The following is a 14,992-nucleotide window of genomic DNA, read 5'->3' as shown; positions in this document are numbered from 1 at the left end:
TAAATGTATAAAACTATATAATTATTATTCTAATATATTATTTGATAGATTCTATTCATATTATTACTTATATAAAAGTATTACATAAAAGGAAGAGAAAATATTTACGATAATTATAATTTTTTTTAAGTTTTGTGTTATTATAATTTTAACTAAGTTTAAAAATTTACAAAATATGAAGATTCATTGCTTTTTTTAATTTTTATCTTTTATATCATGCAAAAAATATATTTTACAAAACAAATTTGTATCAAATTTTTAAGATTATTTGTATTAATCAAAACAAATGAGAGATCCGTAAGTATCCGCGAATATCCGCAAATATCTATTTATTTTCCGGATATCCGTTTTTCCGAATATCCGTATTTTTCCGAAGCAAAGCAAATCGAAAAATCAGATATCCGTAACATTCGAAGCAAATCACAAATACCTTCAAAAACCCGAATATCCGATCCGTGCCCAGGCCTAGTGTGATACCATTATTCATAAGCAGACAAAATTACAATTCATATCTTTTTTGATTGAATTACAATTCATATTGATTTTTTATATGCAACTTGCACGATATTTCTTCATATCCCGGGCCATGAAATTATTCTTGAATGATTAAAATATATTACAAAGTAACTATTGTTTATTTGACAAAGCACAAAACGTTACGTAAGCTTTTTCTTTACATATTTTCTTTTGTTTTTCTTATATTATGATATGATCGCATTTCATTTCAATACGTAACGGATCAAATTTCAACTTTCAAGCAGCCAATGAATTTTCTTATACGTTCTCCAGATATAAATCATTTGTTCCTTTATACATTATTGGAATTTCGATTATTCCATTTTGTCAAGGAACTTAAGATATAGATCGTTTACTCTTCATCCTTATGTCCGGGAACAAGTCGCTTCGGAAATGAGTTTTGATTTAGGGCATGCCGACTGATTTTCCCCCTGTCGATCGCAAATGCATTTTTTTGTGGTTGGTAAACGGTTGTTGACATTTTTTAACAATCACATAAAACACTATAAATCATTTCAAACCGTTTTAAATTTCTAAAAGTTAAAAACTGGTTTCAACTATCGTTTGCGGTTGTGGTTTTGGATGGGTACATTTTTTTTAAATGAAAAACAATATAAAAATAAAAATAAGAATATTCAATAAAAAATAAATTGAAATAGCATATATATATTAATTTATATTATAAAACTTTAAAATAAAAATATTTTTGATAATATTTTTAAATTTCAATAGTATATATTCTATATTTATTAGAACATTATAATTTTTAATATTTTATAATTGTATAAAATATAAATATTGTTAATTTAATATTTAATTGCTGATGTATTTGATAGTTAATCAATAATAAATATCTCGTAGACACACTAATTTCTAACCGTTATACGTACTAATCATATAAATCTCTTAAATACGTTTAAAACTGCAACCATATGTATCTATAAACGCCTGCAACTGCACTCGTTCCATGACCGCTGCAGTTACACCAGTCATGTTCTTAGTAACAAGTAGGATTCACTTTTGCTAGCCTCATAAATATCTGCCAACATTAATCTCTATTCCCATCAATATCTATATATATATATAATAGCATAGAGTCAAAAACATAGCGATCTTTTAGTTTAAAAAGACTGGATCGCAGTGACGAAATCATTCCCAATAACTCTCCAAGCAGCAACATAGAAAGGAGCTATATTTATCAAACTAGTGTTTACTCATGATTTTACAATAAGTATGTTGATTTGTTTATTTTACTAGATCTTTTAGTTTAAAAGCTTTTTCTTTCGTTTGGTTGTTGCTAGTGTTTGAAGTTATATTCATCAATCATTATTTTGAATTAGAAAAAGAAGTAAAAGAGCCGAAACAACATATATTTTTCTATATTCCACGTGAAACAAAAGCAATATTTTACAAATTTCATCCCTAAATGTCTAGAGCCCTATATTGTATAATAATATCCAAAAAGAGCCCCTGATCCTCAGAGACGAGGTCGTATAATTACATTATCATATAACTGTCTTAACGTTACTATTTTTCTTTCTTACAATCCAAGCTGGACAGGCACGTTAGCTTCTTGAATCCAATTAGCCGGACCAACCCAGTTAGCTACGGTGAAACCTTCAACCTCAGCCTTGGACTTAGCTGCCTTAGTCCAAGGAGGCCTCGCATTAGTTTTAGCTCCTGGTCCACGGTTATTAAACTCAATGTATTTAGCTGTTTTGTGGTTTTGTTCTCCTTTCCACTCGGTCCATCCTTCTGGTTGAATCGAATCACTAATCTCACTTCCAATAATCACAGCCGTGGAATATTTCTTCCACGGCCGTCCTAGATACGATTTGACTTTCTTGTCACCTATAAGATCCTTGTCAGGCATGATACGACAGTTTTGGAGAACGATACCGATCTTGACCGCTGCACCCTTCTCGTTACCATCGGCTGTAACGTAGTTGGACTGTCCGGGGCTGCCCTTTCGTAAGAGGAGTAGAGAGTTTTGGATCACTGTTGCGGATTTTCCGAAGATGAAATCTACTGTACCGGATACAACAATGTTCCTGTAGAACTGACGTCCGTTGTTGACGTAGAGTGTGTCTTGGTAAGCGTCAAATCTGCAGTTAAATATGACCGCACGGTCTCCATTTACACGGAGTGCGACCGCTTGGTGTCCCAACGGACCAGCAGTGTTCTTAAACCCGATCCATTTCGCCATGAATCCCTCGGATTCAACCTCTGCGTGCATGTAATTGTATATTTAGATATCAATGTTATTTACCAATGTTATTTATATTTAGATATTAAGATTATCTCAACATGAATATCTCACCAACTGTATTACTATTTAATCATATAATTTAATAAATACTAATATAAAAGTTTTTCAAATGAGAAATTCTCAAAAAAAAAATAGAAAATTCCATAATTGAATACTAATAGAATTGGTGAGGTCTAATAGAGGCAAGTTTAAATGTGACTTACGAACGGTGGCACTGAGTGAAGTAGTGGTTCCAGGGGTAAGTTTAACACTTTTGTTAAAAGTAATGATGGTTTTTGTAGCACCATCACCAAACATGAAAATATTGTTCTTCTTCTTAGGGATCCTGACCACTTCATTGTAGGTACCAGCCTTGATATGGATGATGCAACGTCCACGGTTTTTATCCGGGCAAGCGTTAACAGCTTCAGAAATCGTTTTAAACTTTCCACTCCCATCCTTAGCCACCACATGAGTCGCCTTGATCTTACCCCCACCACCGCCACCTTCACCGATACCATCATCACGAGGTGCACCGCCACCACCGCGTCCAGCCTTAGCCATAAGCTTTCTGTCTTTGCCAGAAAGCCATTTGGGTAGTCCATTTTGGTCGATGTCTCCAAGAAGGCGACGTGCAGGAGCTCCAAGTCCTCCCACCATGTTCTTCATATCTTCGACTTTGACACCCATTTGGGTCATAGCCGTGACAACAGAATGAAAGATATCGATGGCGTTACTTGCCAAAACTTTGGAGTTAGAGATTCCTTCACCCATGATTTTCCTTAGTTCCCCTTCCTCAATGTCATCAAGACAATCGGTTTGGTAATTAAACACTCCTGTTAACCATTGTTTAAGCTGGTCAAGCTTACTTCCGCTCTGCTGAAGATCTTCACCCATTTCTTCAACAATGGTCTCAAGATCCTCAAGAGCGTATGTCAACACTCTCTTGCAGTAATCAAGAACGGCTTTGGTCGTTGCGTTCATGTTTTTTCCCATGCCTCCTTCGGTAGAAGCCGTGAAGTTTGAAGATTTTGTGACTGCGTCTTTTGTAGCCATCAAGAAGGCTTTGATAAGCTTGCTTGGATCATCGCTTTTGACCGGGTCGAGAGTTTTTGCGCAAGAGCCTTGGTCTGTGGTTGTTTGACAAATTGCCTGAACCGCTTTTTGATGTGAATTAAGAGAACCATCCTTGCCGCCGCCACCACCACCACCGCCACCGCCACCGCCACCGCCATCGCCTCTATTAACATAGCTGACAACTCCTATGGCAACACCCACCACTAGAAGGACGGAAGCCGCAGATATCACAACTTTTCCTACTGGCATTTTTTGTATTTATATATATATTTATATATTTCTCTTTTTCGATTTTTTTCCTTTTTATGTGTTTTTTATCTCTCCAACCTAATTCAGGAGGTAAATAGGAGAGGGATGTGATTATTTTTTTTATTATAAAAGAGCCCGGCGGATTATTATTTGGGGCAATTAGAGATTATTGTTCTTTGTGGATAAGTTCTTATAGAAGTTGTAGTTTCTAAAATTAGGGTTTGCATGAGCTTTGCGTGGATGGAGATGTTTTAGGTCGTTGAATGGCTATAAATTCTCTAGTGAAATGTTTGCCTTTGAGATAAAAAAAAACTAGTCACCACAAGATGATTTGCTTATGTCCTGATCAAGAGGTGGTAACTTCATTACTAAAAATAAAAGGTATTGTATGGATGAAAAGGTTAGTTTATTACAGTCTTATTAATTTCAGAATTTGAGAGAACAAACCATTTGTTTAGAAAATTTATTCCTATATTATTAGTGTTATATTCGGAAAGTAAAATTGATGAATGTTCATATCGAGAGTGATATATCGTCCTATAAGTAGTCTGTCTAGATTGACAATCCAATATATATATGTAAGTAGCATTGTACATACATTATCTTTCAGGTCCTGAAAGGATAAGCAAGCAAGTAAGCCATGGTTTGGAGTTTCATGCATCAAATATATACAATCTAAAGTATGGAAAAAAGAACAAATCATAATTTTTGTTCTAAATTAATAATAATAAAAAAAGAAATTTGGAAAACGCACAATTATTCTATTTGAGTAACAACATCCGAAAACATTGGACCACTAATGATTACGGAAATGTCTTTGTTGGAGTTATCAGTCCAGAGTATGTAATTAACAAAAGTAAATATCACATTTCATATATATAATCCGTTTGTACATGAATAAAAAAGATACAATACATGATTCAATTCCAATATTATATTTCACTATACTAGAATCAATGGTTACAATAGTACCCTACATGATAAGTATCTCTACAAGTATCGCTTTAAGCACTATACGATAGTAATGAGTTATTATTTACAAATCCTTTAATCAGTAATAATAATCCGACAAAGGTGGCGGTCGGGGCGAAGTGTCTTCCTCGTTAAGCTTCACGTTAATACTAAAAGTCTTGAAAATAGTAGGCAAACCATTGAACACATCAAACGAGTCACTGCTTAGGTTCTTCCCAACACCAATCCCAATCCCCACTTCTTTCTTCAGATTCTTATCTTCAATATCATCCAAACACGTTGAATGATACCCCATGATAGACGTTAACGTCTTCTTACACGTGAAATAGTTACGAGCCAACGTTGTTACATCTTTACCCGTAGCTTTCCAAAACTCAGCGAAATCTTCTAACGCGTTATTCAAGTTTTTCTCGCAGCTGTTGATCGCTGCAGTTGCGACTACGTTTGATGTGTGTTTTGGTTTGATTCCGATGAGGAACGTCACGCTTTTTTTGACGGAAGATTCAGCCGCAGTAGGTAATGCTCGGATTAATGTGATGGGGTCATCGCTAGGAACTTCTTTAAGGGTTGTGGTGCATAGACTTGTGTCTGATTGGATAACAGTGCATATTCCCGCGATTGTTTTTGCGTGCAGTGTGGAAAGGTAGTCTGTGCGTTTGGCTGATTTAGCCGTTGCGGTTGAGATGACGGTTAAGAAGAGAAAGGCTAGTTTTATTGGAACGCTCATGGTTGTGGTTTTTACATGGATGGAGAAAAAGAAACGCATCCGGAGGAAGAAGAGAGCTTACATATAAGAAGGAGAGGAATGCATGTTGTGTATATATTTATAGTTCGTCTATATTTGGTAGATGCATGTTGTTTTCTAGGTACTTTTGAAAATATACAAATGGTAGCGAGGAAATTGCGGGTTAATTTCAGGTTAAATAAACCCTGATAAATTCGTATTATTAATACTAATATAGTTTTACGTTTAAGTGCAAACATTGGTTTTAAGTGAAACTAGATTTTGATCCGTACTTGAAAGGGCGGATATTATTTTCACTTTTATGAAATATATTATTTGTTTGTAATTATTGAATGTATTTATCTTAGTAAAATATTCTTTATAATAAGTTCGACATATAGAGTCTCTGGTAAACTATGTGTTTTTTGGTTTTGTTTTATTTTCTCTCTAATAAATATATTTATTTGGCTTGTTGTTAAAATAAATAATTTTAGAACGCAAATGTATAATACTTTCATATTGATATTTTGTTTAAACAATGTGACATATTTCTATATTAATTAAATACTTACATTATTATTTAATTTTTTATACAAATAAACATATTTGTGTAGTTTGTTGTTAAAAAAAAAAGATTTTGAATGCAAATGTACAGTACTTTTATATTGATTTTTTGTTATGTGCAGCCATTATTTTTTGTTCAAATATAAATCATTTTCAAATACTTTCATTATTTGAATATTTTTTGTTTCCTATACACCAAAACAAAATTTATACAGATCCGGGGGATTCATTTTGAAACTCACACATAAATTTATATCCAAACATGGCCTAATATCAAAACCAAAAAAATCTATACCCGAAAAAATTGACCAGTACCTAAATGGGTACTCAAATATTTATTTCTAACGGATTCCGTAAACAAATAAAATTATTTTATGTGTTTGGCTAAATTAAGTGAAATATAAAATTTTATTCAGTAATATTTGTAAAATATTAGTAATGATCAATATATGAATATCGATTTGTTTCAATAAGTTTTGGAATTGTAATTAATGAATTTAAATTGATTTGAAATGCAATGGTAGAATCTGTAAATAAAAAAAAATACAAAAAGGAAGTACCTAAAAAGAAATATCAAAACCCAAAAATGTATACCCGAAAGAAACGACCCATACCTAAATGGATACATGAATGTATGTGCCTAACTGATTTTGTAAACAAATAGAAAATATTTTATGTGTTTGGCTAAATGAAGTTAAATAGAAATGTTTTATTTACTAATATTTTTACAATATTAATAATGATCAATATATGAATATCGATTTGTTTAGATAATTCTTGAAATTTTAATTAATTAATTTAAATTGATTTTAAATGCAATGGTAGAATCTATAAATAAAAAAACACAAAAAGAAGTACTAAAAAGAAATTTCAAAACCCAACAAATATATACCCGAAAGAAACGACTCGTACCTAAATGGGTATCCGAATGTTTATGCCTAACTGATTTTGTAAAAAAATAAAAATATATATAGTTTTATGTGTTTGGCTAAAATAAGTGAAATATTTTTTTAATAGTAATTTTACATATTAATAATGATCAATATATGAAGACATCAATTTGTTTAGATACGTTTGGAATTATAATTAATTAATTTAAATTGATTTTAAATGCAGTGGTAAAATCTGTAAATAAAAAAAATTACAAAAAAGAAATACCTAATTTTTTTTATAAATGCAATGACTAAATGTGTAAATAAATTGAAGTAAATATACTGCTATCCATGTTTCCAAACAATTCTAATTTAATATTATTATCTATGTTTCTAAACAAACATCATTTTTAAACTGCAATTCATGCCTCTAAACACTCTGATTTTGTACTTCAACTTTAATAATATAGATGGTTTTGCGGTTGGAAAAACATAAATCCAAAGGTATATATTATTCCTAACGTTTTTAAAAGATTTTTATTTTGTTTATTTATAAATTTTTCAAGTTTGGGGTTTAAATATGGATTTTTATAATTAAGGAAATCATAGTGTTTTCAAAATCAGAACAGATGGTTGAACCAAATTTGACCATGGACTAGTCATATAATCAGATTAGATTTAATAATTGGTTCGACTATAATCAACTCACATAGGCTGATTGAATTTTAAAGTTACTAAACTCTATAAAACTTATTAAAAATATCCAAAATTCATTGAACCAACTATATAAACAAAAACTAATTTATATTTTAGTTATGTTATGTATCATATTTACTAAAACTACTAATAAATTTATACAATATAAATTTATATATTGAACTAGATTTGATCCAGTTAACCATATTGAACCTTGGCCGGCTTTTAAAAACATTTATAAATCTGAAAATGTATAATGCCAAATATTTAATTATCACAGTTTCGTTCTTTTTAAGTCCCTCCAAGAAAATAAGGAAAATACCAAACATACCAAAAACGTCGAAGAAAACAAAAACACAAAAGCAACAAAACGCGTCCATCATTCATAAAACTTACTCAAAAATGCTCTCCTTGACACTGACATAAAAATGTGCGGCCAGTCAAGCTTGTACATAATTATCTTCCACTTGGTCATCTTTCAGAAAAAGCCAAGACAGACTTGAATCTCTAGTTGAAAAGTTGTGCCCCTCCTTTACGCCAAACACCACGTACACCGGTTTGATTCTGGTTACTACTATTGTTATTGTCATCTTTTGATTCCGGTTCATGGTAAGAAGAGTTGACATTTAGCAATGCTGCCATTGATCCGTCACCAAGCCTTACTCTGTGAAACTTTGAGGTTTTCTTACGCTGCTGCTTGCTTCCGGTTGAAGAAGACTCCACTTTCGATTTGCCTTTGTCAGACCTGTATTCATTCTTATCTTTCGATATTACCTCTTCTTCTTCATGAAAATTCTGAGAGGATTGCAATCTCCTCACTGTCTCCATAAAGTCATCTGCTACTGCTTCTTTTGGATCAACAACCTTCACAGCTTTCCCTTTGTTTTTCTTACTCTCTTGAGCTTGAGACGACGAACTCTGCCCTGCAGCAGTAGCAGCAGCTTGACCATTGTTGTCTTTTGCTTCGTTTCTCAAACTGGCAGTGTGAGCATCAATGAGTTCCTTCTGCCTTCTAGGGTCAGGGCAGAGTCTAGCTAGATCAATAACTAAGTGCGACAATCCATAACCTTTCACATACTCCAAGTAAGTTCTTGCATCAATCGAACCTTGACGATACTGTCCTGATACATCTTTGAAGGTCATAAACAAATCTTCATCATGACCAAGTGCAGCTCTCATTTTCTCAACCAATGACTTGTTCGCAGATTGCACATCTGGAGGTGGTGGTGGTTGGGAGTTTGAAGTTCCCTGTGTGATGGTGGATGTTGGTGTCTTGCGAGCAGCAGCAGAAACAGGAGGAAAATCTGAGTTAAGTGATCTTGTATCAGATAGATTAGGGGCTGAGGATGAGTGAGGAATCATATTTCCATTACGAGCAGCCTGCGGAACCGCATAGCTAGGAGGTCTGGGCTGTGCAACTCTGGCATGGGACCTAGATTGGGCTGAAGCGCTAGGTGCTTGTACAACAGGTGTGCGACCTATTGCTGGCCATCCGGAAGAAGAGTTGCCACCGCCACCGCCACTTGTATTAGATGCTCGGTTAACTGCTGGCCATGCTTGAGAAGGACTAGCAATGGCAGTAGCGCTAGCAGTTCGGTTGCTTTGACGTCTTAGACGAGCGGCCAAGGTGTTAGTAGGCACACTCTCCAAGTTCTGTCCAGATCTAGGTTGACCAGCAAGAGGAGGAAAAGCAGATTCTTGCAGACGTGTACCACCACCACCAGAACTGCCCACAGCTTGAAGATATCGCGAAGAGGGCTCCATATCGGTAGTCGAAAGAGATTCCATCGGTTGGATAAGAGGATCACCATCATCCATGTCTCTGTTGTTGTTGTTGTTCTCAGAGAATCCAGGTGGTGGTGCACTTGATGGTGGAGGAGCAGGCTCTTGTCGAGAATACTCAGCCTCAGATAAACGAAGAGCAGCATGGACTGCGAGATTATAATCATCATCGCGGCCACCAGGTTCGCGACGGAATGATCGAGGTCTTCCACGACGACTTTCTTGGTCATTTCCACGACTGTATCGGAAACTCGTTGGTATCTGGAGCAGAAACACAGTAACAACATAAGCAAGTAAACATAGAAAAATTGCCAAAACACATCAGAGACTCAGACAAGAGGCGTCACATGCCTGTAATGCAGCAGTTCGCTGAGCCCGAGACATCCTACCCCCATGCTCGATGGCGTTATGCCTCTGAGAAAAAGAAAACAAATATAAATACTTGACAAAAATCCATAGAGCAGAACAAAATTATACAAAATGAAAATTTCACCAAAAGGTGTTTACTTTCAACTCAGATTCGTTTGGGAAAACAATGAACTTCTTTGAAAGGCAAGAGTCATCTTCACAAAGGAAATGGTCTCGACGAAAGTGAAGCTGTTGCAAGAAACACATATAGAATCAGAACACATGTTTAACATAAAGCCCTAATGAAGATGGTAGAGATGTTTACCTCCAAGTCATCATAGTTTCTATAGTACTCATATTTCCCTGTTTGCGACCTAAAGAAGCCAAATGAACTCATTTTCAGTTTACACACTCAAAATTAAAAAAGACTTGGCAAGTGTAATTTACCTTTGGCAAATATGACAGGTATAATGCTCAGTAGTCATGTGAGTATACAACTCATTATCACCATAGAAAGGATTCCTACAGAACTCACACATGGGATGTCCAGCAAACCCTCCTCTTTCACTCTCACTTCCATCAACTTCAGAGTCACCAGTGTGTATGTGTTGGTTAAGCTGCGCCCTCGTATACAACTTCTGTTCACCTATGAATATCTACCAACCATATAGAGAAAAAAAAGACAAAAGTTAAAAAAAATGTGGCTTTGCACACATATGGGTCAAAGTATTAAAAAGCCCACAAACCTTACGCCCTTCGAGACATAAATTACACATATTCAATTTGTGCTTATGATACAAATGACCCTTCAACTGCTCAACGCTCTTGATCCTCAAACGATGCCTCGGCCCCCCTCCTCCTCCTTGCTCCTCCTCCACCGCCGCCTTGTCACAGACACTGCAGGAGAGCCTACACATGGCCTTGATCATCCTGTACTGATCCAAGTCATCGAAGAAGACCTGAGTGTCTTCATGGTACCAGAACCCTCCCGCCACTCGGCCTTCCTTTGGCGCTGGCGGGAACGTCGAGAAGTCGTTGATCGTCCTCGTGTAATCACCCAGCGCCTAAGTAATTGAGATAAAAATTACAAATCCTAGCAAAAGAAAAAAACTAAATTCGATTGCGATGATGGAGGAGGATAATAAAACCTTGGTGACGAAGATGACAGGGGACTCGGTTTTGCAGATACAGCAGCGAGGATCGCCGAGGACGAAACGGAGACGGACGACGCATGTGGAGCAGACTTCTCGGTGGCCACAAGATCCGTAGGCAACCCATTCGAGATTGTCGGCGCAGACGGCACAGCTATCATCCATTGCGAATTTGTTGAATTTGCGAATTTGAGGATTGAGAAAAATCGATTCGAATCGAGAACAAGGAGATAGAGAGAGAGGAGAGATCTAGGGTTCTTAAAAGGCGACGACGAAGAGGAATACGAAAAGCCTACCAATCATATATTCCATTCGCCAGTCAAACAAATACGCAACCAATCGTATCGTACCATTTAATATATAGTTATACGAAGCTAATATCAATAGGGGATGTAGCTCATATGGTAGAGCGCTCGCTTTGCATGCGAGAGGCACAGGGTTCGATTCCCTGCATTTCCATTCTTTTTACCTTTTATTCTTATTTTTTCAGCACAAGGTTCAAGTACCTGTATCTTCACTTTAATACCTTTTTATTCCTTTTTTTTTTTTGCGACTGGCCTATATAAACTCGGTGAAAAGCCCAACTAGTTTTCTTTTTGTAAAGGTAGTAACATTTTATTTTTCGGCTATGGGCCTAGTTAGACTCGGTAAAAAGCCCAACTAATCTTTTCTTTTGTAAGCGCAGTTACGTAATAGCGCTTCAAACCCTAAGAGGTCTCCGTCTCTCATACAAATACCTCATTCTCCATTTTTTTTCTTCCACTCAGCCGCAAAGATGCAGATCTTCGTGAAAACCCTAACGGGGAAGACAATCACCCTCGAGGTCGAATCATCCGACACCATCGACAATGTCAAGGCCAAGATCCAGGACAAGGAGGGAATCCCACCGGACCAGCAGCGACTGATCTTCGCCGGGAAACAGCTGGAAGACGGCCGCACCCTCGCCGACTACAACATCCAGAAGGAGTCGACGCTTCATCTCGTCCTCCGTCTCCGCGGTGGCGCGAAGAAGAGGAAGAAGAAGACGTACACCAAGCCCAAGAAGATCAAGCACAAGCACAAGAAGGTGAAGCTCGCGGTGCTTCAGTTCTACAAGGTCGACGGATCTGGTAAGGTGCAGAGGCTGAGGAAAGAGTGTCCTAACGCGACGTGCGGTGCTGGGACTTTCATGGCGAGTCATTTCGATCGTCATTACTGTGGTAAATGTGGTCTTACTTACGTTTACCAGAAAGAGGGAGCTGAGGCATGATCTCTCTATCTCTGTCTCGATGTCACTTTCTCTATCTTTAATTTCGCTTTGGTAATTTCATAAACTTGTCTTTTCTTTTTTTTTGTAATGGATTCGATGATGAACATGTTTTGTTCTGGATTTCTTATCTAGATTGATGTTTATTCATGTTGGTCCTTTGATTAGTCTTAATTACATTTCTTGCAATATATTTAATCATCTTATATCGGAATTGCGACTATAGGAATGCAAAAATCGAAATCTAAATCATTTGCGTCTTAGGTTGAAGAACGAATGCTCTATAATCTTTTATTAGTTTCTGATTGTTTATTCATACAAACGAATTTCTAAAGTTTCTACCTGATGGAGTAGATATCAACTTAGATTGTGGGAATTGAAGTTTGGTCTCTTTAAAGAGTCTAAAGACCATGGTGTTTTGAGTAGTGATAACTGTTTCGAAAATAAACCTTGAACATTAAGATACGCAAAGATGAACATTTGAATCCTATTATCGATTAGGGAACAAATTCTTAAACTATTTGGTCATGTATTAGCTACGTGTTGGGACATGATGTTAAACTACATGGTTTGTTCCTATTGAAACCTATAATGGTGTCTTATACTGATCCATGTTTCTTTGTTTGTGGTTGCTTAGCTTATCCAGATCCTTATAACTGTATCCTTGTTAGAGAATTAAATTAAACAAACCACCGAAAGACTAATTCCATCGCAATTCATTTAGTTGTGCCTAACCATTGAAAATTATCGCACCACTCGTCAACGCCATTTATGCATTCATTGGAACCTATCGAGATCAGTTGGTTTAATCTGACTTGCAACATCCACTTTATAGTGTAATCATTAGCAATTTGTACCCTTATAGTTGGGCGATGGTACACTAATCAGCGGCCACACATTTATATAGCCAACCCGGTTTTATTGAGAAATTTCTTTTTGAACTACCAAAATCGGTTAAGAGGAATTTTGGGGTAAGTGTACCGGTTTGATAGAATCGCATCGACAACAAACCGGTTAGCAGCTTCGGTATAGTGAACCCCATCCCATACAATTGCTTTGGTTACATCACCACAGATAGTTGAACCTGGTTGACCACACGTGGCTTTGCGATCGTAGTTGTTAGGCCTTCCTCCAAAACCGCAACACGCCATCAGCGGATCCACAAATCCTGAACCCGCAAAAATGAAACCAAACCGGTTAAAACCAGAGTTAATTTTCATACCAATAAAAACCCAAAAAAGCCATTGAAATGCGATCGATACGCACCGTAACGTTTGGAATCAGCTGAAAGTTTGTACTTGATGGAGTAGATATCAACGTAGACAAGGGTAGCGTCTTTGAGTTGTGCTCTCATTTCGTTAACTAGACTAAACAGTCCTTTGTTGAAGGTCTTCGCCACGTCGTTGTGAACCCGGAAACAACCAATGGGGTCGAGATCCGACTCATTGTGCGGGTTAATAGCTAGCTCCTTGGGTGCACAACCCAATGGGCCTGTATTATGTACCCAAAACTTCCTCCCTCCATATAAATATACGGTCTTCATTACACAACCACATCACAACCCGGCCGTATTAGGAAAACAACATGAGAGGAGGAACTCAAGCTAGAAACATTTGAGAAAGAAACAAGTACCTGTATGGCCTTTTTAATTTCAAGCAGCATGGGAGGGATCTTTTCTACCACGGTTGTATATGTTAAGTTAGAACCGTAAAGAGCTTGTAGAAGATCATTTTGTCCGATGTCGATCATGTACAATGCGTTTTTAAATCCATTATCATCTATAAGATCTCTTCTCCCTGTTATCAAAACAAAAATGTATAAGGTACTAACTACGAGATCAGATATAAAAAAATGATTTGATAAGAGCTAATTACTTACCGAAAGAGATAAGTTCTTGAGAACGGTTTTTGAAACGGACGTATTGACGGATCTGAACGGCAAGTGGGAAGGAAAACATGGGAAGAGCGGTGGCGCCGGAGACAGCGAAGTTGACTCCTCTTTTGAAATTTGGCGAGAGTGAATCCAAGTATGGACTTAAATATGTCATCTTCAAATGTTCACCTTTAATCATAAAGCAAATCCAAAAACTTTGTAACGTTACATAAAAAAGTATGTACATGTTTATAGAAATGAAACTTACAGAAAAAGTCAACGATGAGTCGACCGTCGCCGAGACGACCAGTGCCTCTATGGAAGAAGGTAATGCCATGAGGGAGTCCGATAGGAAGTCCAACGCCGGCGAGAACTCCTCCGGTGTCGGAGTTGGAGTCGCCGAAGTTTATCAGAATAGGTTTCTTTCGTGATTTGGAAGTATCTTCCGAGTTAGAACAAACAAGTAGAGATAGACATAAAACTAAGAAGAAGCATTGGAGAGTTTGATCCATTTCGTTTAAAATAATGTTACGATGAATATCATCAAGATTCACGATGCGTTTATATATACACTCATTTCCTTAGCTTCGAAAGTCAAGATTTTAAACTGTTAAGTCAATGGTTAAGTTGTTAAAGTTATATCAAGTTGCAATATATAACGATGTTTAGCAATCT

The 14,992-nt window shown here is 36.3% G+C and overlaps 5 protein-coding genes and 1 non-coding gene across 6 annotated transcripts; 2 read left to right on the top strand and 4 right to left on the bottom strand.

The window, feature by feature from the left end:
• Nucleotides 1-1,873: 1,873 nt before the first annotated feature.
• LOC108817286 (probable pectinesterase/pectinesterase inhibitor VGDH2) lies at nucleotides 1,874-4,090 on the bottom strand. The gene is made up of 2 exons (XM_018589938.2): nucleotides 2,989-4,090; nucleotides 1,874-2,742 (listed from the first exon to the last, which is right to left on the bottom strand). The coding sequence occupies exons 1-2, from the start codon at nucleotides 4,088-4,090 to the stop codon at nucleotides 2,057-2,059; spliced, it is 1,788 nt and encodes a 595-aa protein (XP_018445440.1). The 3' UTR covers nucleotides 1,874-2,056.
• Nucleotides 4,091-4,946: 856 nt separating this feature from the next.
• Nucleotides 4,947-5,821, bottom strand: LOC130497608 (probable pectinesterase/pectinesterase inhibitor). Its single transcript, XM_056990546.1, has one exon. The coding sequence runs from the start codon at nucleotides 5,787-5,789 to the stop codon at nucleotides 5,142-5,144; it is 648 nt and encodes a 215-aa protein (XP_056846526.1). The 5' UTR covers nucleotides 5,790-5,821; the 3' UTR covers nucleotides 4,947-5,141.
• A 2,320-nt stretch (nucleotides 5,822-8,141) lies between these two features.
• On the bottom strand, nucleotides 8,142-11,502 carry LOC108817946 (uncharacterized). The gene is made up of 7 exons (XM_018590773.2): nucleotides 11,197-11,502; nucleotides 10,795-11,112; nucleotides 10,496-10,704; nucleotides 10,374-10,422; nucleotides 10,208-10,297; nucleotides 10,052-10,114; nucleotides 8,142-9,961 (listed from the first exon to the last, which is right to left on the bottom strand). The coding sequence occupies exons 1-7, from the start codon at nucleotides 11,362-11,364 to the stop codon at nucleotides 8,426-8,428; spliced, it is 2,433 nt and encodes an 810-aa protein (XP_018446275.2). The 5' UTR covers nucleotides 11,365-11,502; the 3' UTR covers nucleotides 8,142-8,425.
• An 83-nt stretch (nucleotides 11,503-11,585) lies between these two features.
• Nucleotides 11,586-11,658, top strand: TRNAA-UGC (transfer RNA alanine (anticodon UGC)). Its single transcript has one exon. It is a non-coding gene; the product is annotated as a tRNA-Ala (tRNA).
• A 273-nt stretch (nucleotides 11,659-11,931) lies between these two features.
• On the top strand, nucleotides 11,932-12,595 carry LOC108817892 (ubiquitin-40S ribosomal protein S27a-3). Its single transcript, XM_018590722.2, has one exon. The coding sequence runs from the start codon at nucleotides 11,975-11,977 to the stop codon at nucleotides 12,446-12,448; it is 474 nt and encodes a 157-aa protein (XP_018446224.1). The 5' UTR covers nucleotides 11,932-11,974; the 3' UTR covers nucleotides 12,449-12,595.
• LOC108817893 (GDSL esterase/lipase At3g62280) lies at nucleotides 12,521-14,866 on the bottom strand. Its single transcript, XM_018590723.2, has 5 exons — nucleotides 14,586-14,866; nucleotides 14,324-14,506; nucleotides 14,078-14,241; nucleotides 13,712-13,982; nucleotides 12,521-13,613 (listed from the first exon to the last, which is right to left on the bottom strand). The coding sequence occupies exons 1-5, from the start codon at nucleotides 14,827-14,829 to the stop codon at nucleotides 13,387-13,389; spliced, it is 1,089 nt and encodes a 362-aa protein (XP_018446225.1). The 5' UTR covers nucleotides 14,830-14,866; the 3' UTR covers nucleotides 12,521-13,386.
• Nucleotides 14,867-14,992: the final 126 nt, after the last annotated feature.

The sequence above is a fragment of the Raphanus sativus genome, chromosome 7, assembly GCF_000801105.2.
Source record: "Raphanus sativus cultivar WK10039 chromosome 7, ASM80110v3, whole genome shotgun sequence".
Classification (NCBI taxonomy): domain Eukaryota; kingdom Viridiplantae; phylum Streptophyta; class Magnoliopsida; order Brassicales; family Brassicaceae; genus Raphanus; species Raphanus sativus.
The sequence above is the reverse complement of the archived record's forward strand: the minus strand, read 5'-3'. Positions and strand labels throughout refer to the sequence as shown.